Source organism: Hermetia illucens, chromosome 7 (assembly GCF_905115235.1).
Source record: "Hermetia illucens chromosome 7, iHerIll2.2.curated.20191125, whole genome shotgun sequence".
In the NCBI taxonomy this organism is placed as follows: domain Eukaryota; kingdom Metazoa; phylum Arthropoda; class Insecta; order Diptera; family Stratiomyidae; genus Hermetia; species Hermetia illucens.
In genome coordinates this window covers 12,654,780-12,678,294 of record NC_051855.1, presented here as the reverse complement: position 1 = coordinate 12,678,294, position 23,515 = coordinate 12,654,780, and the positions used below count along the sequence as shown (strand labels likewise).

The following is a 23,515-nucleotide window of genomic DNA, read 5'->3' as shown; positions in this document are numbered from 1 at the left end:
CATTCACTTGGTGCTGGTGAAGGAAGGAAGGAGGAGAGTAGCTCAAAGGTTGAGAGTCGTGAGTGTCTAAAGGTAAACTCACTCGGCGAAGTAATACCTAAATGGTGGCCCCGCGGATCTGGGAGTGGAGAGACTGGAGGTAGTTTTTAGTGGGTGTGAATCGTGGTAAGCGCTGTAATGGTAGCGATACAAAAGAAGATCCAGAAAATGGATCGAGCATGGAAAGCGCGAAGGACATGTGATATGAACATATTGTGTGGATCAGGGCCCTTCCCGCAAAGTAATAGATAGAGACGGTCCTGCGGGGATATAGACAGAAGATGGGGATGGTTTTAGTGGATGTGTGATGATTTTAGTGATCCAATCTAGCGCAGCAGTGTCTCTCTGAGATTTTCATCTTAAATCTTGAAAAAATATGTATATATATATGCGTGTATCAGTTGAATTTATAAATTGTATTAAATGGAAGCAATCACCATTTCCATTTTTTTCTCCCTTTGTTTTAAAAATATTTTTAATTTCATGTAATATAATAAAATTAAAAATATATTTGTATATATAAAGCCTTTTTGGATTATTCATTTTATTTTAATTGCAATTAATTGCATTGATGCCGTCGGAAATGGGGAAAATAAGGTTAAATACTATATAAAGCAGAATAATAACAACGTGCATTTCATATTTCACTGGAATGGAAATATATTTATAAAAAAAACGCACAAAACGATAACCTTTTGCGATTAAATTATCACAAGCTATGGCTACTAATTTGTATTTTATTTTTAGTTATATTTCTTTAATTTTCTTTCTAATTTCTTTTCATAGATTTGAGAAGGGATAAAAATTACAAATTGAAATGATTGAATGAGTATTTATATTTCAGCAGAAACATTAGAACCAAAATTGATATCTCTGTATCTGTATCTGATTAATTACTCTGCAGAAAATGATAAGGAATGGCATTGTGTTCTCTGGTTACTTTGTTGCTTAATAAGGAACATGTTTTTGAAAGTCCAACGGTTGTTGTTCACAAGATCATCCTGAATAGCCGGAGACGACCTAGAGGTAAGCGGTATCCCCCAAGTGAGGGATCGTAGTTTCCAAACGACGGCAGATTGCAGCGGGTTCAAATCTTCAGAGCCAGCCCGTAGAATTCACGAAGGAAAGCAGCTCTCCCTCCCTGCAACTAGAAATCTCTCTGAGGTCCCCAAAGAATGGTTTACCAAGTATCCGCAGCCTGACCCTAGCCAGAACTGGGAAGTGCCAGACGGTTTCAACCCTTCTCCGCAGCTTCGGCAGTGCGAATTTTAGGGTATATCGAGCCTGGCGACATGGTCCCCTATGGGCCAGTGCCCCGTGCAGACAGCTGTAATATTGCATGCTTCTGCACGCATCTGGCACAGGAGCTCTTGAGATTGAGCTATGTTATAATTGGGCCAAATTCTCCTGGACAGATGCTAAGCCCTCGCCATCTGAGGCTGCTAAGTAGTATTAGTAGGAAGGACTGCCAAGACCAGAGCCCGGCCTGGCCAATCCATCAGTCCGCTCATTCCCCTCTATGTTCCTATGCCCGGGAACCCAGAGAACGGTGATCTTGAGCATGCCACCCAGACTGTTCAAGCGCATTTCTGCACTATCTCACCAGCCTGGACGATGTCGTCACTGAGTGCAAGGCTTTAATGGCCGCTTTAAGGAGGTGGAAACCTTTAAAAGACTCTGGCCTGGGCACGCCAGAGTGTGGGATTTTTACCCACTAAAACCAGGATGTCAATGGGCATCATTCTCGGGATGACGAACGCTGCATCATTTGTTCTTTATATGCTCGAGTACATCGTCCATAGAAGTTGCAAACGATAGCCTAGAAATAAATAGCTGTTTAGGTGGGAACGGCACCTTTAGCCCGGGGCCGCTGGTATGGGTGGATGAAGCGGCGGGAAGTGGAGATTTGCAGCTGTGTTCCGATTCGTGACCTGGGGTGGAGGCTGCGGATATTGTCTCGTAAAAGGCGCAATGAAGTGAGACAGGATCGGGAGCTCGGTAGACTGTAATTCATCGCATAGGGGCCGCTAAATCAGAGATGTAAGGCCAGTTGAAGCAACCCTGATGTAAGAAGGCATTGCAGATGAAATCAACTCAGATTGAGAGGCCTGGTGAACAGACTCCTGAGAAGATGTTGAGACTACACCCTTAGACGCAGTAGGAGGCGGCTGTTACAGCAATTATAGAGGTATCACGAGCACCATCTTTAAGATATTCTTCGCTATCTTGATAAGCCGGATAGCCCCATATGCCTAAAACATCATTGGCCCATACCACTCCAGGCAAATCAGCCACAGATCAGATTTTCTCTCTGCGCATTGTCAGTCGAATCTGAAAGGCAACCACTAGAGTTATGAGCACAGGGACGCCACAGAATGGCGCCATCTCTCCCATGCTCTGTTAAAAGTGATGGACGAAATTTTGCGAATATTGGGCAGTAGCGGGGTGAAGGCAGTGGCATATGTTGACGGTTTGATGATATTAGTGTGAGGGATGTTTCCGTCCATAATGAGCGGCATCATGGAGAGAGCGTTGCGACAGGTGTGCCTGTGGGTGGCAAGATGCGGACTCGACATAAACCCAACCAAAACGGAACTGATGTTATTCACCACCAAGACAAAGGTGCCTGAATTCCACCACACCACCACCACAGCTTCTTTTCTACAATGTAAAGTATCTTGGTGTAATCCTGGATGCAGAACTAAATTGGAGGTTGAACATGGAACTAAGGGTTAAGAAGGCTTGCAAGAGAACCTTTGAAAGAAATTGGGGTCTCCGGTGGAGTAGGGTTCTCTCGATGTTCACAGCTGTGGTGCGTCTAATCCTAACGTACGGGTCTATTGTATGGTGGCAGGCTGTGAGCAAAAAGTGCAATAGGACGAAGGTTAATAGAATTTAAGGAACCGAATTTGCAGGTCCTACCGGGGCTCTGCAATCCTACTCCTGCATCTCCTCCCCCTAGACTTCCACATTAAATACGTTGTAGCATGCAGTTCCGTCAGACTCCGTGGATCCGGATGCTGGATTCCGCTATCCCTACGGGCACAGTAACATCCTAGACGAAGTACATCGGGAACTCTGGGCATTCCCCACGGACTATGCGACATGCGAAACATTGCTGTGGACTTTTTAACCAGAGCAGAGTGGAAGACCGGCGGCCTGCTGCAAGGTTATGACACAGTATTCTTTACCGATGGATCAAAGAAATTTAATTTTTTAAATGCCGAATAGTGAGTTTTTTGTTCATTCCTCATATAACGGTATTTCGGGAATCAGTTGTCCTCTTCCTCAGTGAGTTTTGTGTTTCTTTTTTCATTATAAAATAAACCGAAAACACGACACACACAACCAAAGAAAGGATCAAAGATGGTCTGTGGAGTCGGTGCTTGGGTTTTCTTGAATACACACAGTGTATGCGAGTTGTATGGTCTCCCAGGTTTCGCCAGTGTATTCCAAGCGGAAGTACTGGCGATACTGGAAGTCTGTCGACGACTGGAGCTTAATCCGAGCCCCAAGCGCAAAATAGCCATTCTGACCGACAGCCAAGCGGCTATTAAGACCTTGTATAATACAAAGCGATGACATCCTCCAGTCTGGTGGAGCAGTGCAGAAACATGTTGAACAGTCTGGACGACACGCTCAAGGTCACCCTCCTCCTGATTCCTGGGCATAGGAACATAGAGGGGGATGAGCGCGCTGACGGATTGGCTAGGCGGGGCTCTGCTCTTGACAGTCCTTCGGCGAATACAGTCGGTGTCTCGCTCGCAACTGTCAAAGGCGGAATCCACTTGCGCTACTTACCAACAGTAGACCTTAGATGGCGAAGGTTTACCACCCGTGCCAAGTCAAAGAGGATTTAGCCCACTTATAACATAGCCCGATCATGAGAGCTCCTGTGCCAGACGCGTGCAAATGCATACAAAATTACAGCGCTCTACACGGGGCACTGGCCCATAGGGGACCATGCCGCCAGGTTCGGCATACCCTATAATTCACGTTACCGAAGCCATTTCCTCTGCGATTGCCCAGCTTTAGCAAGGGTCAGGCTACGAACACTGGGTAAACCATCCTTTTGGGGGCCTCAGAGAGATTTCTAGCTGCAGGGTGGAAGAGCTGCTTTGCTTCGTGAATGCTACGGACTAGATCTGAAGATCTGAGCCGGCTGGACTCTGCCTCCCTGCTGTCATTGCAGCAATCAAGAGTTTGTGACATCAGTGCTACACTTATATGTCCAGAAAATTATAGCAAGGGGTCTTAGTGCGTCAGGTTTTGAGTGAGGCAGCCCAACAACGATGTTAGGGTTCTGTTCTGCTCGAAGTATTGACGGAGCTGAAAGTGGTGCTTGCCAATTTTGACAACTTATATACTTTTCGAGGAAGAAGCCAGAGGTCTATAGTGGACCTGATATAGGTAGACCGCAAAATAAACACTGATGAACATGAAGGCCTAAAGGCAAACCACACCTCACGAAGTAACGAACCTAGCCGATGTGGACAGAACTGGAAAGATCAGGGGTAGTTTTTAGTGGATCCCCTCTTTCTAAGAAATGAAATACAAATCCATCTCTAGTACCTTCAACTAGGTTAATGACATTACTCGACAGTTTCCTGGAGTTTGATTCCTCACTATCCACGTGTAGCATATATAGATGAAAATTTTCTAGAATTTACTGATTTGCCTAGTTACTAATCACTATTTTAATGTTACTTTGTAATGCATAAATCAAAGCATGCCAAAGGTCACTATTAAAAATGATGTAGATAGGACAGAATAGAATAAGCTTAGGTAGGCTGGATTTCTAAAGGCACGTTGTCTGCCTGCATCAGTATTACTCAGACTTTGTTTGTTTGCCCTTTGGTAACCCAGTCATGAAGAAGATTTTTTTTTAAAAAAAAAGATTGCTGAGTTTTTTTTTGGGAGTTGAAAATATGTTGAAGCCTGTTTTTGCTGAGATAGACGAGAGGAGGTTTTTATCTAGTTTTTGAGGGTTGAAATAGCTTCAGCACGAAAAAAAATTGACAAGGACTTTTCAAAACGGTCTCAAATATCTGAAACTGGTTTTGAGATATATATTTGAAGATTTACGGTTCTAAGATTCGAAAATAGCCATCGTTATTGATAACGACTGATGCCGTTGGTGTATCTGAGATTGTTGGTCATGTGTTATCAGTGTTATCGGGAAGGATATTGCAATGGAAAAATGCATTTTTAATATCATCTTTGTTCAACGTTGCCAACAACCACGATTTCATTGGCTACATATCTATATAAATACTATATTTCTATACAATTTAACCCTCATGCTGCTACAGATGGAAGCTTACACGTTTAATCAGCAACGAAGTCATCTATTTACATGGAGATGACTCTCACTCTTTCTTATTTTCACCATATATTCTATATGAAAGATGAAAGTGATGTGCTGATAAAAATAATATACAGTCGTTTCAGAGGGAGGGTGAACTTGACTAAATAATATAAATATATTGACTGTCCAACTTGGTATGTGTGTTTAACATCGATTCATACAGAATGGACCAATGTAAAAAACTATAAAAGGCTCTGAGCTGTTCTAAATCTTAAGAGTTTCCTACGTGGAGCGTGTGTAGTTCGGTGTGTACGGTAGACGCCGGCGATTAGACCATAGTTAGGGTATACCACCTTCTCTTCATTTTCTTCTTTCTCAAAAGGAAAAAAAGAACCCCCCATTTTCTGGGGAAAAGGAATCTAACAGGTGATCATAAACGAGATATTCGTTTTGAATCCTTGTTTGAAGGACTCTTTTTGGGATAACCATCGAAAAACTAAGAAAGTGTGAAAGTTATTTAAAAAAAAAATTGCAGTCAATGGTGGTGTGAAATTTGTTAAAAATAAATTAAAGAAGTATGTGCCCCGATTTTGGATTATAAAAGTGTTGAATTAAAATGTTTTGATTCGACTTTGCTTTTGAATAATTTTTTTTTAATAGAAAAAATCGAAGATTAATAAAATAATGATTTAAATGATTTATTTTTAATCATCCCCGAATTCTTACAGAGAGGACAAAATGAGAGGAACTCTAGATCCTTGTCGGCTTAAAAAATATTTTCTCCGTATTTTGGTGGTTTTACTAGTTTGTCTTGACGGAATAAATGCCAGTGGTAAGTTGTTTTTTTTGTTTATATTTATTAATTTAATTAATTTAATTAATATAAGGACGAGAAAGTGAAAATAAATGAGAAAATATTGGCTCAAATTAAAAGGGCTTAAATTTTTAGTTGATTAAAAATTGTGTCCCAACGTTTTCTTCATTTGTAACGTAGATTTCACTTCATTGACTCTTGAATATCATGCTTGAGGAAGAGGCTGATCCTCAACCCACTACACACTTCAATTTGCGAAACAATAAAATAATGTACGGCTACAGAGTGCACTTGTATCAAAAGATATTTCGAGAGATACATCTCTGACAACAATAATAACAATATAACCTTAGGCAAAAGAGATGAAGAAGGGAGGTCGGTTTGCAACCCATCATAATACCAACAGAATCCACTTGATTCGATGACCGCGTGATTGGCTTCCCCCATTTGTGAGACGCTTTACTATACCTCCTATTTATTAGGCTACGAGTTTATTTCAAAGTACACAATCTGTAAAATGATTATATCCGGTTACAATCTGTGAGGAGTGAAGAGAAAATCAGAAGAAGAAAAACATTAAAACCTAAAGTGAATAAAACAATTCAACCATCAACAGAAGGGGATGGATCTCATAACCATGATTAGATTTAAAGAAAATTTCACTACTCAAAAATGTACTTTAAAAATTAGTTGTTTGAATTGGATAAAAAGATATTCCGTAGGGGATGATGTACATTATATGTCTTTGGTCTGGGATTTAGTCCAATTAGGTTTAGTAAAGATCTGGGACATGTACTTTGAATTTTTCTTTGTTGATGCTTTGATGGTCACACCAAAACATTTATTGTCAGTTTAATTAACTTTTATGAGTTATAAATATAATTTCAACTATTGCGATCAAGTTGTTGGACATTTTCACATAATATTCAATCTTTAAAGTAGATTTCAAGGACAGCTGGCAAATAGTAGAGAGGCTTTTTCGGAATTAAAATTCAACACCGTCCCCATCGCTAGCACAAGTTTTCTATTCAGCAAGCATCGATATTTCGGGAACCCGAAATATCGATATTTTCTGAATAAAGAGTTTCTACCAGCGACGGCAGTATTCAGTAAATATCGATATTTCGGGAACAACTTGTTTCCTTCTAAAGTGTTGTTTCTGAAGGGAACAAGTTGTTATTTCGGGAACAACATTGAAGATGGAAACAAGTTGTCCCCGAAATATCGATATTTACTGAATAAAAAATTTCTTCTAGCGACGGCAGTATCCAGTAAATATCGATATTTCGGGGACAGCTTGGTCCCTTCAGAAACAACACTGCAGAAGGAAACAATTTGTTCCCGAAATATCGATATTTGCTGAATGAAAAATTTCGACTAGCGACGGTAGTATTCAGTATATATTGGTATTTCCGGAACAACTTGTTTCCTTCTTCAATGTTGTTTCTGGAGGGAACAAGTTGTTCCCGAAATATCAATATTTGCTCGACAAAAAATGTTTACTTGCAACTGCAGTATTCAACAAATATCCATATTCCGGTAACAACTTTGCACCCTTCTTCTGTGTTGTTTCTGAAGGGAACAATTTGTTCCCGAAATATCGATTTTTACTGAATAAAAAGTTTATACTAGCGACGGCAGTATTCAGTAAATATCGATATTTCGGGAGCAACTTGTTTCCTTCAGAAACAACACTGTTGAAGGAAACAATTTGTTCCCGAAATATCGATATTTGCTGAATGAAAAATGTCTACTAGTGACGGCAGTATTTAGTAAATTACAATATTTCGGGGACAACTTGTTTCCTTCTTCAATGTTGTTTCTGGAGGGAGCAAGTTGTTCCCGAAAAGATTTCTACTAGCGACGGTAGTATTCAGCAAATAGCGATATTTCGGGAACAATTTGTTTCATCCTTCAATGTTTGTTTCTGGAGTGAACAAGTTGTTCCCGAAATATCGATATTTGCTCAATAAATAATGTCTACTATCGACGGAGATGGTGTCGAATTTTAATTCCTAAAAACTTTTTGCTAGCAATACCACGAAGACGTATTGAATAATGGAGGTTTTCCAATGCCAGATTCGCCGGGTTGTTCCTGTTCATGATTCACTATACATACGGCGCTTCAGATTGATTTAGGGGTCATATATCTTATTACCTTATAATTTTAGTAATAACTAGTACTCACTGGTTTTTTCACCTAGTTGTAGAGAGAGAGAGAGCCTGAAATACCGCTTCCTACCAAGCATTTCTAGACTATTTGACTCCATTACACCCCCCGAACACAAATCTAAAAAGAAGAAAAAATTGTCATGAGCGTTACTTGATAAAATCCTCATTCAATGCCAATGCCAAGAATACATAATATACATATACGCCCGGCATCTTAACAATGACAATTTTGTGATAATTCGTTTATTTAATAAAACAGCTCCAAACATTGCAGATAATTGACCGGAGGGAATCTATAAAAGGGTCGCATACGGGTCATTTGAATTGACAGAATGCATATATATCATTATCTTTCGAATTAACCCCCCCAAAAAAAAAATATATATATATCAAGTGATAACGAAACTCCTTTGAATAGTCCCATGTAAGAGTCAATCAATGGTTGTCGAGTCAACAAATTTCAATGTTGATATGAATAGTAGACGTGGACAATACAAAAGGTTATCAATGGTTCTTCATATTTTTAAAGGAGCATATTGGAAAAATGAAGACGATACATCTTTTATTATCAATGTTGTTGCTTGGCATAGGCAAAAAATAAAAAGTTAAAAAAAATATAATGAAATAAAACCGAAACTTTATGAGTTGTTCTTGATTATACAAATCAGGGTCACAAAGGACAGAATATAATTAGTTTATATTTAACATTGAATCGATGTTGATTTTTATTCAAATGCAATTGGTTTCTTGGGGAAAGAAGAGAGACAGAGAGGGGGGGGGGGGTTGATCGACAAATTGCAATAAATGACTTAATTTTTATGAGACAGAAACATAAAGGAAGAAAATGCGAAAAAAATTACAAAAATAATTAACTTTAGCCGCAATTCATTATGTTTCGGTCCGAAAGGTTTTTTTTTCTAATTTCATCCCCTCGGCTACGAAAATGACATAATTAATTATCTTATTTTTTTTTTTTTAATTCATTCACAGCTTGCAAACGAGGATGTCCATTATGTAAGTATCATCAGTGTCAACTTCATGAATTAATTAAGCTTTTTGTTGAGGATGCAACGAGTCCTGACTCTGCATCCACTTGATGACAGACCGGACCGCTTGGGAAGCAACTTACTTCCTCTCTTGTGATCCACGGACCCCTATGTTTGGGTTAAACACCCAAGTTTATCAAAAAAGTTGACTGATGGTTTCATCCAAGGCAGAGGCAACTCATCAGATGCTACCTCACCTCTGCCCTGGGAGCAACTTGACCGAAAGTAGTGACAGGTGGTTGCCTCTCTTTTGATAAACTTGGGTGTTTAACCCAACTCATCAGACGCTGCCTTACCTCTGCCCTAGGAGCAGCGGGACCGAAAGTACTGGCAGGTGGTAATCACACCTCTGCCCTGGGAGCAGCGGGACCAGAAGTAGCGACAGGTGGTAATTGCACCTCTGCCCTGGAAGCAGCTGGATCGGAAGTAGCGACAGGTGGCAATTCCTCCATTTTTATATAATAATAAACACCACATGAGTGCGTATATATATATATAATTCGTACTCATGTCGTGTTTGAAGCGATTACCACCTGTCGCTACTTTCAATCACGCTGCTGACGGTTTCGTCCAAAGCAGAACCAGGTCATCAGACGCTGCCTCACCTCTAACCTAGGAGTAGCGTGACTGAAGTTAACGACAGGTGGTAGTCGCTCCATTTATATATAATCGCAAACACGACATGAGTGTTTGCATGTTTGGAGCGATTCCCACCTGTCGCTATTTTCAGGCACGCTGCGCCCAGGGCAGAAGTGAGGCAGCGTCTAATGAGTTCTTCTGCTCTGGAAGAAACCGTCAGTCAAATTCTTTTGATAAGCTTGGGTGTTTAACCCAACTCATCAGACGCTGCCTCACCTCTGCTTTGGGAGCAGCGTGACCGAAAGTAGCGACAGGTGGCAAATGCTTCATTTTTATATAATCGTAAGCACGACATGAGTGCGTATATATATATATAAATTTGGCACTCATGTCGTGTTTGGATCGATTACTACCTGTCGCTACTTTCGATCCGGCTGGTCCCAGGGCAGAGGTGAGACAGCGTCTAATGAGTTGAATTGAGCTCCTAAGTTTATCAAAAAAGTTTGACTAACCGTTTCGTCCAAGACAGAGGCAACTCATCAGATGCTGCCTCACCTCTGCCCTAGGAGCAGTGTGACTGCATGTGAGCGATGTCCTTACTTTCGATCACGCTACACCAAGGGTTGAAGTGAGGCAGCATCTGATGAGTTGCCTCTGCCCTGGATGAAACGAAACTTTTCTGATTAACGCAGCTTGTTGAATACAAATTTTCAAAGTCAATCTCCCCTTACATCCTTACAAACATTTTTCTACACAAAACTAAAATTCCCCTTTCCAATCTCTCTTTTTCAACAACAGCGGAACGTGGCGTATTCCATTTTCGTCCTGGCTCAGTTTATAATTACAATTTCGAGAGTGTTATAACCATATCACTAGCAACACCAACATCCGAAGAGACAAGCATCAAAGTACAAGGACGTGCCAATGTCTATCCAGAAACGAATTGTGGTTATACATTGAAACTAGAACGAGTACAAGTCATCCAAAGCAAGGATGGTACCAGCAAAGGTGTTACACGTAAATTTACCGAGGGCGTGGACAAACCTGTTCAGTTTACATTAAACAATGGTGCATTGGATACCGAGATCTGTACGGATCCTTCCGATACAGACTATTCCGTCAACTTGAAACGTGCAATAATTTCAATGTTCCAAAGATCGAACAAGCCCCATGAAACCGATATTTTCGGTGTATGCCCGACAACAACAACCTCCACAGTTAATGGAAAAGTTGAAATTGTTACCAAAGTACGCAATTTGAACTCTTGCATGTATCGCGAGGTCCTGTCCAATGGCTTTGTAAGTGGTTTAGTAAACGAGCGGGCTGGTATCAAAACAACCCCACTATTAACCGGATACTACAGTCAGGAGCAAGAAGTTAGTGATGGTATCATTGAACGTGCTGAACTCCACGAGGATTACAAATTCGTACCACTTGCAAATTCACAAACCGGTGCTGGAGTTCGTGCCAAAGTTCGTACTACCTTGAAACGTACTAAGACCGCTCAAGGAAATCCACCACCACTAAATGGAGGTGTTCCACAAAGTATTATCTTCCGTAATCCACGCCCTGTCCCAGTAGAGAATATGGATGTATTACGGGCAACTTTGGCAGGAACAGTAAACGATATTCAGGAGAATGTTAAATCTAAATCGGCTCAACAATTAGCTGAGATTATCCGGCTAATGCGCAATGCAGGACAACAACAACTGACAACACTTTACCGAGATGTACGGGCCGGTAGTGTGCATCCTTCTAAGGATTTGGCACGCAAAATCTTCCTAGATGCTCTGTTCAGAGCTGGTACAGATAACTCAATAGCGACCATCATTAAACTATTGGAAACTGAACTGAAAGATAAAGAGGAACGTTTGGCCTACATGTCCTTCAATCTTGTTGAAAATGTTGATGAAAAATCATTGGAATCAATAAATGTAAGCATCACATATCATATATATTATGGTATTCTCAAAAATCCGTTCTTTTCAGGCACTTCTTGATAAAAATCCACCAAAAGAAGCCTACCTTAGTATCGGTCATCTTGTCAACAAATATTGCAATGTACATAATTGCGAACAAAGCAATCCGGTGAATGCTATTGCCAATAAATTCGCTGCAAAACTAGCCAATTGTCAAGCACAAACCAAGAAGCAGGAAGATAACATCGTCAATATACTGAAAGGAATAGGCAATGCTGCAGTTCTAGCCGGCACTACTGTAAATCGACTCGTCCAATGCACCTCTGCCGAGATTCCAGCAAGAGTTCGCGTAGCAGCCCTGCAAGCTCTCCAATCGGCTAGCTGTAGTCAGCAAGCACAATCGATTGCCCTTAATCTTCTGAAAAATCGAAATGAAGATAGCGAAATCCGTATTGAAGCCTACCTAACTCTGGTTGCATGTCCAAGTGCACAATTGGCATCTCAAATCGCTGAAATCGTTAATTCCGAACCAGTTTACCAAGTGGGCGGTTTCATTTCATCGCACCTGAAAAGCATTCGAGATTCCAGCGATCCATACCGTGAATCTGCTCGTCATCATTTCAGCAATATTCGTATTACCAAACAGTTCCCCGTCGATCCACGAAAGTACTCTTTCAACAGCGAGTTATCATACGCTTTGGAATCACTAGGACTCGGAGCAAGCACAGAGTATTCCCTGATTTATTCACAACGAGGATTCCTGCCACGATCGGCCCGCTTGAATCTCACAGCTGAACTTTTTGGTCATGATTTCAACTTGTTGGAGGTGTCCCTTCGTCAAGAGAACTTGGAACAAATGATGGAGCATTACTTTGGTCCGAAAGGTTTTTTCACAGAAAGATCTCATGAGGCGGCTGGTAAACAGAAGCGATCACTATCTCGGGAGAACTTGAACTCAATGGCGCAAAAATTCAAACAATTCGGCAAATCAGATGATGCAAACTTGATACTGGACTATTCTGTAAAAATGTTCGGAAGTGAAATGGTCTTCCTTAGTCTTGGCGAGCATATTCCCGATGATAGCGATGCTCTTGCTAAGAAGATTGCTGGAGCCTACAATGATCTGACCGACCAGGCTAAGAATTTCAGACACGACTGCGGATCTCATTCACTCTTCCTAGATTCTGAACTTGTTTATCCAACCGGAATGGGTTTCCCATTGCAGATGATCGCCCAGGGCACAGGTGTAGGAAGATTTAAGCTGGCTACTAATTTGAACTTGAAAGATATGTCAAACTGGAAGAACGAACAGTATCGCGTGAAATTTGTACCATCGGTGAACGTTGATCTGAATGCTCAGATGAAAATTGACGCTCAAGTCCTAAGTACAGGACTGAAGGTTCGAGGATCCTTCCACACTTCAACAGGATCTGATGTTACAGTTAAAATCACAGATGGCAGGGATTACAGCATTGACATTGACCTTCCTTTCAAGAAACAAGAAGTTTTCAACTTCAATCATGAAATTGAATTTATTGTGGAAGATCCAACCAAAGAAACTGTTCATATTCCAATTGGCGGACGACGTGTTGAGGCACCAAAGGAACGTTGCTTTGATCAGTTAGCTCTGTTTGGTTTAACCGTTTGCGGCATGATCTCCGGGCCAGTTACCGATCCTGGAGCACCGGGATTCCCATTGAATGGTCCAACTAGAGTGTCCCTCAGTGTTGAGACTGAAAAGAAAATTCATTTAAACCTGTTCAACCGTTTGGAAGAAGGAAAACAAGTATGGGCCATACTATACGATACTCCCGGTTCCCAAAAACCTCATTCAACTGAATTGAAATTCGAGTTAGGAACAGCTCCCAAGTGGTATGGTCGCCTATCGTTCAAGCATCCTGAGCAATTCCTGGCTGTCGAAGCTGGACTAAAGAATGATGATACCGAATTGGCTCTCTATGGACAATACGAGCATAATCATGATGAATCGAAAGCAAAGATTGGATTTAAAAAGATCGGTTCTAACGAATATGAGCCGATGATTTTGATTGCCGGCAAAGACAAAATGTTAGACAACATTGCAGGATATAGGGCGGCGGGAAAAATCGTTGCACAAGATTCACAAGATGGTGGAAAACGTTATGTATTCCAGAATATTCAAATTTTAGATCCAACAAATCATGCCACAGTGTTGAATGGATGGATTCAGTATGGTTCAGCAAAGGGTGCTGGTGGTGCCGGTTTCGGTATAGATATGAACGTTCGAACTCCTGAGAACAAAGAGTATGTCCTGAAGTCTCAACTGTTAATCCAAGCTGGACACTATGTAGCCTCCGCAACTGTACTGAACCGAGCAAATCCCCCTGCAAGTGGATCCTTCAAATGGGAACTTCTTCATCCCGATGGACTGGTAAGTGAACCCTTCAATAATCACATCCTTGTGCTATTTAAATATTATTTATCCTAGGTCAAGAACAATCTCGAAATTGGATATGGTCCTGATCTTAAATATGGCTATAGCCTATACAATGAAGTTGCCTACGAAAGCGATAAGTCTAAACCGCGTTTCGTGAAATTCCAAAACAACCTGGAATCCAAAAAACCCGAGGCAAAGATCAAGTTGAACGGACAATACTCACAAAATATTTTGGACTATGATTTCGCTGCAAATTTCGGCAAAGGAAAGGTTGGAAGCACCTTGGTCCTGAGGCGCAACCAAAAACTTATTGGAGATTACGATGCTGACTTAAAGATCGAACTGAACAACAACAGGATAAGCGTGAAGGCTAAGAGGGCTATTGAAGATGGCAATTCGGTAATCGAACATTGGTTGAAAACCACGTGGGGAACAAGCGCAAGCTTAAAGGGTAAATACTCGAACCGTTGGACACCAACCGATGCACATGTGGATTTGGTGGGAAGTTTACAATTGACGGACAAAGAAGAACCTCTGGGGTAAGTCAATTGTCAGGTATTATTTCGTTGTAGATTGATTTCAGAATAAGTTATTCTGTTCTATTTGGTACGATCGTTGAGGTGGTTGCAATCTCAACCTCGTGCCCCGGGTTCAAATCTCGTCACGGTCATGAATGTTTATGGTTGTTTAAAGGGGATAGATATGCAATATGGGTCTGAAAATACGATCCCCTCCTTAAAAATATCCTGAAGCATAATTTAGTGCCTAATTCTACTTATATATTTATTGACAGACTTGTCATCACACTCAATGCTACACCTAAAAACACACAAGGAAGCACGAAAGTAACACGCAGCGGTGCTGATATTCTTGCATTCAATGCAAATTATGTACGTGGTGAAAATGCAAATGGCAAATTTGACATAACAGTTAAGGATATGCTTGCTGGACATGGTGAAGCCAAATGGAAAAATGGTGTCGGAGACGTAACCGTTCTTTTCAATTTAAAGAAACTTGCAAGGAAAATCAAGCTTGAATCGAAATATCAAATTGCTCGCCCCACCTACAACATTGATGCAACCATCTACTACAATTTCGAAAAGGATAATGCGAAAAAACTTACATTTAACACTCAAAACCAAATTCAACAGACTAGTATTGACTCAAACAGCGCCTTAGACCTTAATGGTCAAAAATGCACGTTCGCCATCAAAGGACAGTATAAAGGTGACCTTCTGGATGGAACTATCGATGGTAATTTCAATTTAGGATTACCAAATGGACGGCAAATCAGTGGTGATATCAATCGTAAATCCTCGAAGAGAGACAGTACTGCAGAAGGATACGCAAATGCTAAACTCACAGATCGTCTTCCGGACGGCAAGCAGCGATCCCTGGCAATGGATGTGAAATTTTCAGGCTTCAATCCGAAAGCCCGTCTTGTCGATCTCTATCACAAATTCACCTATATCAACACTGACGGTAAGGATGGAGTAGTGGAGGTTTTAATAAAACATCTTCCAAATAATAACAACAAAATGGTCGAAACAAGCTTCAGCGGATCAGGAGCTCTATTAGAACATCCAGTAGAATTCAATCTCAAAATTGATGAATACTCAAAGGATCATGCAGTGTACAGAATGAGCGGCAAATATGGAAACCTTCTCAGTGGCAATGTCAACGGCAACTATAAAATAGGAGGAAAAGGTAAGCCAACTACCTATCAAATCCAAATGACGGTGGATGCACCTAAAACTCAGTTCCAATCATACAAAATGGAATCCAGTGGTCACCTACTGCAACCTGAAGCAGAAGATGGCATCTACGATGCAAAAATCGATCTCCAAGAGCAACTTGGAGACAGAAAGATAAAATTCGAAGGTTCCGCAAAGGGTAATGCACAACATGGATCTTGGTCCGCAAACTACGATATGCCTAAAGTTGGCCCCGGAAAATTTGAGGGTAACTTTGTCCGCGATGAGAAGAACGACCAGGGCAAATACCAATTGAACATGGTTTATGATTACGGTCAGTCACGTGTTATCAGGTTGAATTCCGATGCAAGCTATACTTCAGGTAAGACGGTCAACTTCCACTACATATTACAGACTCCCAATGAAAAAGCCCGAAAAACCGAGGTTGTTTTTAAGGGTGAAAAGTCCGATGCGCATACCTACAATGGTCACCTGCAAATGACCCATAACGATAAAAGCTACGGACTCAATACGGTGACTGTTCTCTCCGATATGGTTACTTCCGTTGATGTTAACTTGGAACATGATGGAAAAACATCGAAATTCTATGGTTCTGTCGAACAACTTGGTGACCGTAAAGGACGCGCTAAGCTCAAAATTGACAAATTGGGAGAATTCGGTTTTGACGGATCAGCCGAGATTTCTGCTCAGTCCTTTGAAAATTTCTATCTTAAAGTTAATCTGGACTCGAAGAAACTTAACTTAGACCAAGTCCATATTGAGGCCAACTCTAAACCAAAATCGGGCGGAAAAGGAGTTGAATTTAAGGCCACGGCTGCAGGAAAGAACATTCTCAGCGGAAGTGCTGAGTATAATATGAAACATGATAAGAACAAGGTCATTGTAGAAGGTAAGGGTAACATGCAATTGTACGAGAAACCACGTCAGGTGAGCTTCAAGCTAATTCATCAAACCTATGATTTGGGACGTGATTCAGAGTTGGGTTACTCAATTGTTTTCAATGGTCTCTTCGGAGCTAGAAACATTGAGTCAGAGTTCAAGGTGACAAGCAAAAACTTTATAATGAAAATAGTTTCATGTGAGGATAAGAAACAATGCGCGAATATTGAGGTACGCTCGATAACCTTGGCTGAGAAAGATGACAGTGTCCAACATAAGCTAATGGTCCTTGTTGATTTGCAAGAATTAGGCTGGCCCCATGAGTTCGAGCTACAGTCGAAGGTGTCTAGCGTGGGCTACAGAGTCGAGCAAGAACTTCGGGTTGTCGTCAAGGCTCCAAAGGGGGTACAGTATCAATTACAAACCTACATTCGCCAGAAGGAAAGTGCAATTATTTTGATAACACCACACCGCAAGATTGCTCTTGAAAATGTATACCAAATCCCCAGCGACGTTTTCGGCAAGTACGAAACCTCCTCCACTCTTTATCTAAACAAGGATCGTTCCCCTGATGAAAAGAGCAAACTCAGCTTTACCGGTGAATTAAGCCACGTAGCAAAGACTGCCATTAACTTGAATGGTAAACTCTGCTTTGAACATCCAAGGGTCAAACCGATGACTGTTGCCGGTTACATAGATTTGAATAGCGAACAGAAGCTAGCCCAGGGATCACTTGAATTTGATATATTCAAGAAGCCTAGCCAGAAAATCATTGCTTCTGTTAAGTACTCGAATATAGAATTCTCTGCTCGGGGGGTAAACGTCAAGGTAGAGGCAACTGTTAAGAGTGCAGATTCTAAAATACTGTACAGTTTCCAAAGTGAAGCGGCTGCGTCTTTCGAGCAATACAAACTAACTTCAAGCGCTTCAGTGACAACGCATTTCAGTTCAACAAAAACTTCCGGATTATTCTCAGTCAGTCCTAAGTCCTTCGAGATTACTATCATAGTTTTGAACGAGCCATTGTTCACTGCACATGGAACACTATCAACCAAACAATCGGAGCTAAAGGCTCAATACAACACATTTGGAGGCAAACCGGTCGTCCTGATTGTCAAGAGCCAAGGACTATCCAGTGTAAACTTGCAAGTGGATTGGCGTGAATTATTTAAAGCGGAATCTAAACTCGCTCTCGGTAAGGAAGCCGTCGTGGTTGTTCAGTGTGCCGGTCAGGACCTATTTAATGGACGTACAGCTCTCGATCCAAGCCACTTCCTGTCCACTCAGTATAAGGTGAATGAGGAAGGTATTAAGGATTTAGTGGTAAGACTAGGAAGCAATTGGTGTGAACCATGTAATCTAACTGTTATACATTCACAGAAACGTATGGAGGAGCAAGCTAAGACCGATGGACAACAGGTACGTGCGGCGATCGAGCAGAATTTCAATAAGATACGTGAACAATACAAGAAGCAAGCTGAGGACGCAAAGGACAGCCTACCTGATTTCTCAGCTTTACAAGAGACATACGAGCGCAATATAAAGGAAATCATCGATGAGATATCATCAGATACTTCGCTTCGTAATATTGTGGACTTCTAGTAAGATTTAATCATGATCCCGTAGCTCACCATCCACTAAAATCCTAACTATTTATCTTTTATCTTCAGCAAACGTATTTTCGAAGCTGTATCCAGTTCTCTCGCTACTATCGTTAAATCCCTTACTGAATTCTACCGGAAATTCGCCGAAACAGCTAAAGAATTCTCTGATAGTATCTCGAAACTTTTCACAGAACGAATTTTACCAATTATTCAAAATCTAATTGAAAACATTTCAACAATTCTACATAAATGGTATAGCGAAGTAATGAAGGCGGTCCTTGGATTCCTTGAGACACTTGGCAAGGTCCTGAAATCATTCGAACCTGACTTCAATCGTCTTGGAAAGATATTTGCTGATTTCTCGAAGCAAGTTGCAACTGCCTACAATAAACTTTATGACGTGATTCAAAAGGAGGTCGAGGATCTTGTACAGTTGGTGAAGCAGTTCATTGAATCATTGCCGAAATTGGAGGAGATCCAGTCTGCTATTAAGAAGGTGAGTAGTAAAGGAATCAGGTTTGAAAACAAAAAATGTTACAGCGTATCCATTCCATTCGACAGTATATTGGCAATCTGGATGGTTTGAAACAATCAGCACACATGGTAAACGATGTCCTTCTCCACGCTGGAGACTTTGTTTTAACTCAAGAATTCAAAGATTTCACACAAATGCTGCATACATATCTGGCAAAGAAAATCTCACAGGAGGAAGTTAACGATTTCGAGTCCTTGAAGACCCTATACGTGTCTTTAGTGAAAGCCATTCGCTCATTGCTTACTCAATTCAAAACGAAAGAGGTCCCAACAGCCGGATCAATACCAATTCCCTTCAGTTTGGACTTCTTCCGCCAAGTTCCAATGTGGTCTACGTTGAAATTCAGCCCCTTCAATTACCTAAGGAACGAGCAATGGTCATCCCTGCGAGGCATGCTCACCACACCACACTCAACTTCAACTAAAATTCCGGCCGAACTTCAAGCTCATATTGCCGATGGTGAGCACATATTCACCTTTGACGGTCGTCATATGACCTTCCCAGGAAGCTGCTCGTACGTTTTAGTTCAGGATCTAGACAATAAGTTTTCAGTAGTCGCCAATTTGCAAGGAGGCAAAATGAAATCGATAACGCTGACAGACAAATCAAATATGCTAGAATTGCTTCCCGACGCTCAGGTGAAGTTGAATAACAAACCTGCTGAACTCCCAATCCACAATAAGGACACGCATGCTTGGCGCAGATATTATTCAGTTTTCGCACTATCAGAATATGGTGTCGAAGTGAAATGTTCACTGGACCTTCGAGTGTGCCACATTCACGTGAGTGGGTACTACACAGGAAAGACTCGTGGTCTTCTCGGTAATGGAAACAACGAGCCATATGATGACTTCACATTGCCAAATGGAAAGATAACAGACAACCCCTCAGACTGTGGAAACAACTATGCCCTTTCTCCCAACTGTCCACCAGTTAACGTTCATCAACAGCATGGAAAGGGAGCTGATGGTCTCTGCAAGGAACTCTTTGATGAAGATTCGAGCCTAATGTTGGCATATCTATTCTTGAATCCTTCCAATTACTTGGAAGCCTGCAATCATGCTGTTGAGAAGGCACAAGATAAACAAGATGCCGCCTGCAACATCGCCCTCACATATGCTTCGGCAGCTCGTGACAGTCATATCCCGGTGGATGTGCCGGACAAATGCTTGAAATGCAGTGCGCGGAAGCTCGGCGACAGCTTCGAAACGAAAACTCCACAGAAGAAAGCGGATGTCATCTTCGTGGTAGACACTGCCATAGGAGGTCTAATGAACGACTTGGTACAAAACGTAATCACCGATCTACGAACTACGTTGAAACAACGCGACATGGCTGATGCTCACATATCTCTGATTGCATACAATGAAAATATGCGTTATCCGCAGATATATACAACCAACGGAAAACTAGATTTCACCGGAAAGTGCGAAAGGGTTGATCTAAGTGGAGCACCGCGGTATGACGACCGAGTCAAGACAGGCATTAGGAGGCTAACAAACACCTACCTGGATCAATGGGAGAAACTCGTCAGCCAAACCGTTGCACCGTCTGATGCAATGGCATTCAACCTTGCCATGGAATATCCTTTCAGGCCTGATGCAAACCGTGCTGTAATTGCAGTCCGAAATGACCAACTCCAGTATTCAAATATGGTAAGTTGAGAGCCTGAATGATAGCCAATAACAATCTAAGCACTTACCCCTCTTGCGATAACAGCTTAAACTTGCTGGTGCAGCCTTTTCGAACGAAGTGGCCAAATCCCGTGGAATTGGACTTCATCTCATTGGACCAGTTAAGGACTTTGAAGTGACAGGCCGATCTCAGCAACAAGGCAACATAGTTGGTAGGTATTAAACAAAACCTCCAGGAGGACATGGTGGATTTACGGTTTCTCCCTTTTATCTAGGCTTCGACAAGCGGACAGCCGTTGTACTAGGGGATGCCAAGAAGCGTGTGAACTTTGGCTCACCTGAACTACGCAACCAGATTCGTTACTCATCTGATATGGGCACCGATTTTGTTCAAGACAACGGTGGCTTTGTTTTCGTTATGCAAAATTACGAAGCCATCAAAGATAGACCAAAGGAGCGAAAACAATATACAATGGCCGTTGCAGTTGCTTTGTCTGATCAATTAGCACGTACTGAATTGACCAATGAATGCGAGTGTCGATTAAGAAATGGTCTTGTCGCTGAAGAACGATGCAAGGCTAAGGAACATAATATGTTACCGCCACAAGCAAAACGAGCAGGCGCTAGAGGTTAATAGTTAAGTTCAATCAATTGAGAAGGATAATTTAAATAAAGCCCTAAAAAGAAAAATGGAAACAAATTAATTCCATGACTTTACAGTTATTTTCTGCGAAAAGGACATTGAGAGATAAGAATCAAATACAATTTAAGAGAGAGAAGCTGAAACTATTAAAGTAAATTTTAGGAAACTTATAATTATCCATTTAAGCGTCAAATATTATATCCTGATAAATGTTATTTAAATTAAAATGAAAAGGAAATGAAAGCGTGTTCCTAACGAGATTGTAGTCATTAAGGAATGCTCAACAACACTACTTCAATCGTGTTCATCTACTCCGTTGTTTTGTTTAGAAAGTTTCATCTCAATACACACGAAACTTGGTGGAGTATAATGCGTCAACCACACCCACGCACCTTCGCTCGAGGTTACCCGAAATGCGCTTCAATACCCTCCAGGTCTGGTCGAGAAGCCCGCACTCCTTCTCTAATGTTCATCCGCTATTATCAGCGCGACATATGATAGCGCCACATGTCGCGCGGCAATATCACTATTCTACTAGCAGTTGGGTCTTCTACTAGGGAATGAGTACCTTCTAGGCATGCCTTGAAGATGGATTGTGTGACAGGGAAAGGTCTCTCCATGGGACCGCCTGCTTTAGTAGGTTGGCCTATTCACACTTCCAATGCTTTTGCGGACCATCCTGATACCCTTCTCGGCTCTAAGTATCCTGTTTCCCTGGCCTGTGGTTCGCTCCCCAGCTTAAAGATAATTACCTGGTGATCGCTGCCGGTGTAGTCATTGCTAACGTACCAAGACATACCACTTACCAGTGTAGGGCTGAAAAGGTCAGGTCTGCAAAAGGTGATTGCATCACCTTCATTGGCCAAAACTAAATCCAACTGGACAAAAGCCTCTAATAGACTTCTGCCCCTTGTGCTACTTTCCCTGCTTCCCCACTGGAGGGCCCAAGAGCTGAAGTCACCGACAATCACCTTTGGACTTCGTCTCCTTGCATCGAAAACAAGGTTGTCGAATACGTCTTCAAATTCAGAAACTGAGATTAGATGGGGCGTAGCAGCTGTTCACGAACACACCGCTTATTTTCGTCCACACGAAACCACCAGCCGAAAGATTCATGGAGCATTGTATAGGTTGGAGACCGCACGTCCATATCGCCGCTCCACCAGTCGAACGAGTAACCCATACACCACCGTCACCGTTTCTGTAGGTTTCATATAACATGGCAATTTCCATCTGAGATTCATAAGTGGTCTGCCGCACTCCATACTTCCGAGCGCAGGCCTATATACCTCAGAAAAGGGTGAGTATGCATCACTTTGTGATGCCACCAGAACGCATAGTGTTGATGATGATTTCATTTAGTGAATCCATGCTATGCTAACGTAGAGATTGCTGTGTGCTGAAGTGGGTGTCGATCGCTACTTAACAGCGGAAGCAACGAAAGGCTGCCCTCAAGGAGGTGTGCTGTCGCTACTTCTGGGGAGTATGCAGATCGATTCACTACTATGCGAACTGCAAAATTCGCCAATACACGCCCAAGCTTATGCTGATGACGTGGCTGCGCTTGCTGTTGATCGGGATCTTGGAACGGTGTGTACCAATATACAACGTGCTGTTGATTTGATAGTCAATTGATACCGCAGGCCACAATGGTGTTATTTGCAAAAAAGAGATAACTACATGGACTTTGCCTCCCAGAAATGAGAGGTACAGCCCTTCAACTCTCCGAAGAAGTGAAATATTCTAGATAAAAAGCTTCTTTGGAACAATCATGTAGACGTTAAGTTGAAACGCACTCTCAAAGCTTATGGGCTGTGCAGATGGACCTTCGCCTCGACATGAGGACGAATATACATTGCTATCATTAGGCTGATGTTCGCATATGCATCCGCAGTTTGGTGGATTAAAGTGAGACAAAAAGGTTTTCACCGTATGTCTGGGTATCACCGGTGCCATGAGCACAACATCCGGCACAGTTCTAAATGGATTACTCAATTTGCAGCCCCTGCATATATTTATTCAAAGCACTGCAATGAGAGCAGTTCACAGACTAATTCGGTTATATCTATGGGGAAACAACGGATGTAGGAGGCACAGAGCATTGGAAAAGTTACTGGGAGTAGTGAATCTGAGTTTTTATAATGCCTTCCCATTCTCGTGTCGCCATACATCTGTTTGGTAGAAGATATGAGGTTACCCTGAAGGGTGGAGA

At 41.7% G+C, this 23,515-nt stretch overlaps 1 protein-coding gene across 2 annotated transcripts; it reads left to right on the top strand.

The window, feature by feature from the left end:
- The first annotated feature begins 5,621 nt into the window (after positions 1-5,621).
- Positions 5,622-21,560, top strand: LOC119660888 (apolipophorins). Of its 2 annotated transcripts, none has more exons than XM_038069814.1 (12): positions 5,622-5,922; positions 6,076-6,179; positions 9,324-9,347; positions 10,757-11,892; positions 11,948-14,287; positions 14,345-14,832; positions 15,087-18,210; positions 18,268-18,488; positions 18,558-18,987; positions 19,053-20,681; positions 20,746-20,872; positions 20,936-21,560. In XM_038069814.1, exons 2-12 carry the CDS (start codon positions 6,086-6,088, stop codon positions 21,292-21,294), a joined length of 9,972 nt encoding a protein of 3,323 aa, XP_037925742.1. In that variant the 5' UTR covers positions 5,622-5,922; positions 6,076-6,085; the 3' UTR covers positions 21,295-21,560. The 2 variants fall into 2 exon arrangements, with proteins under 2 accessions (XP_037925742.1, XP_037925743.1); XM_038069815.1 differs by having other exon boundaries at positions 5,623-5,773.
- The last annotated feature ends 1,955 nt before the right edge of the window (positions 21,561-23,515 follow it).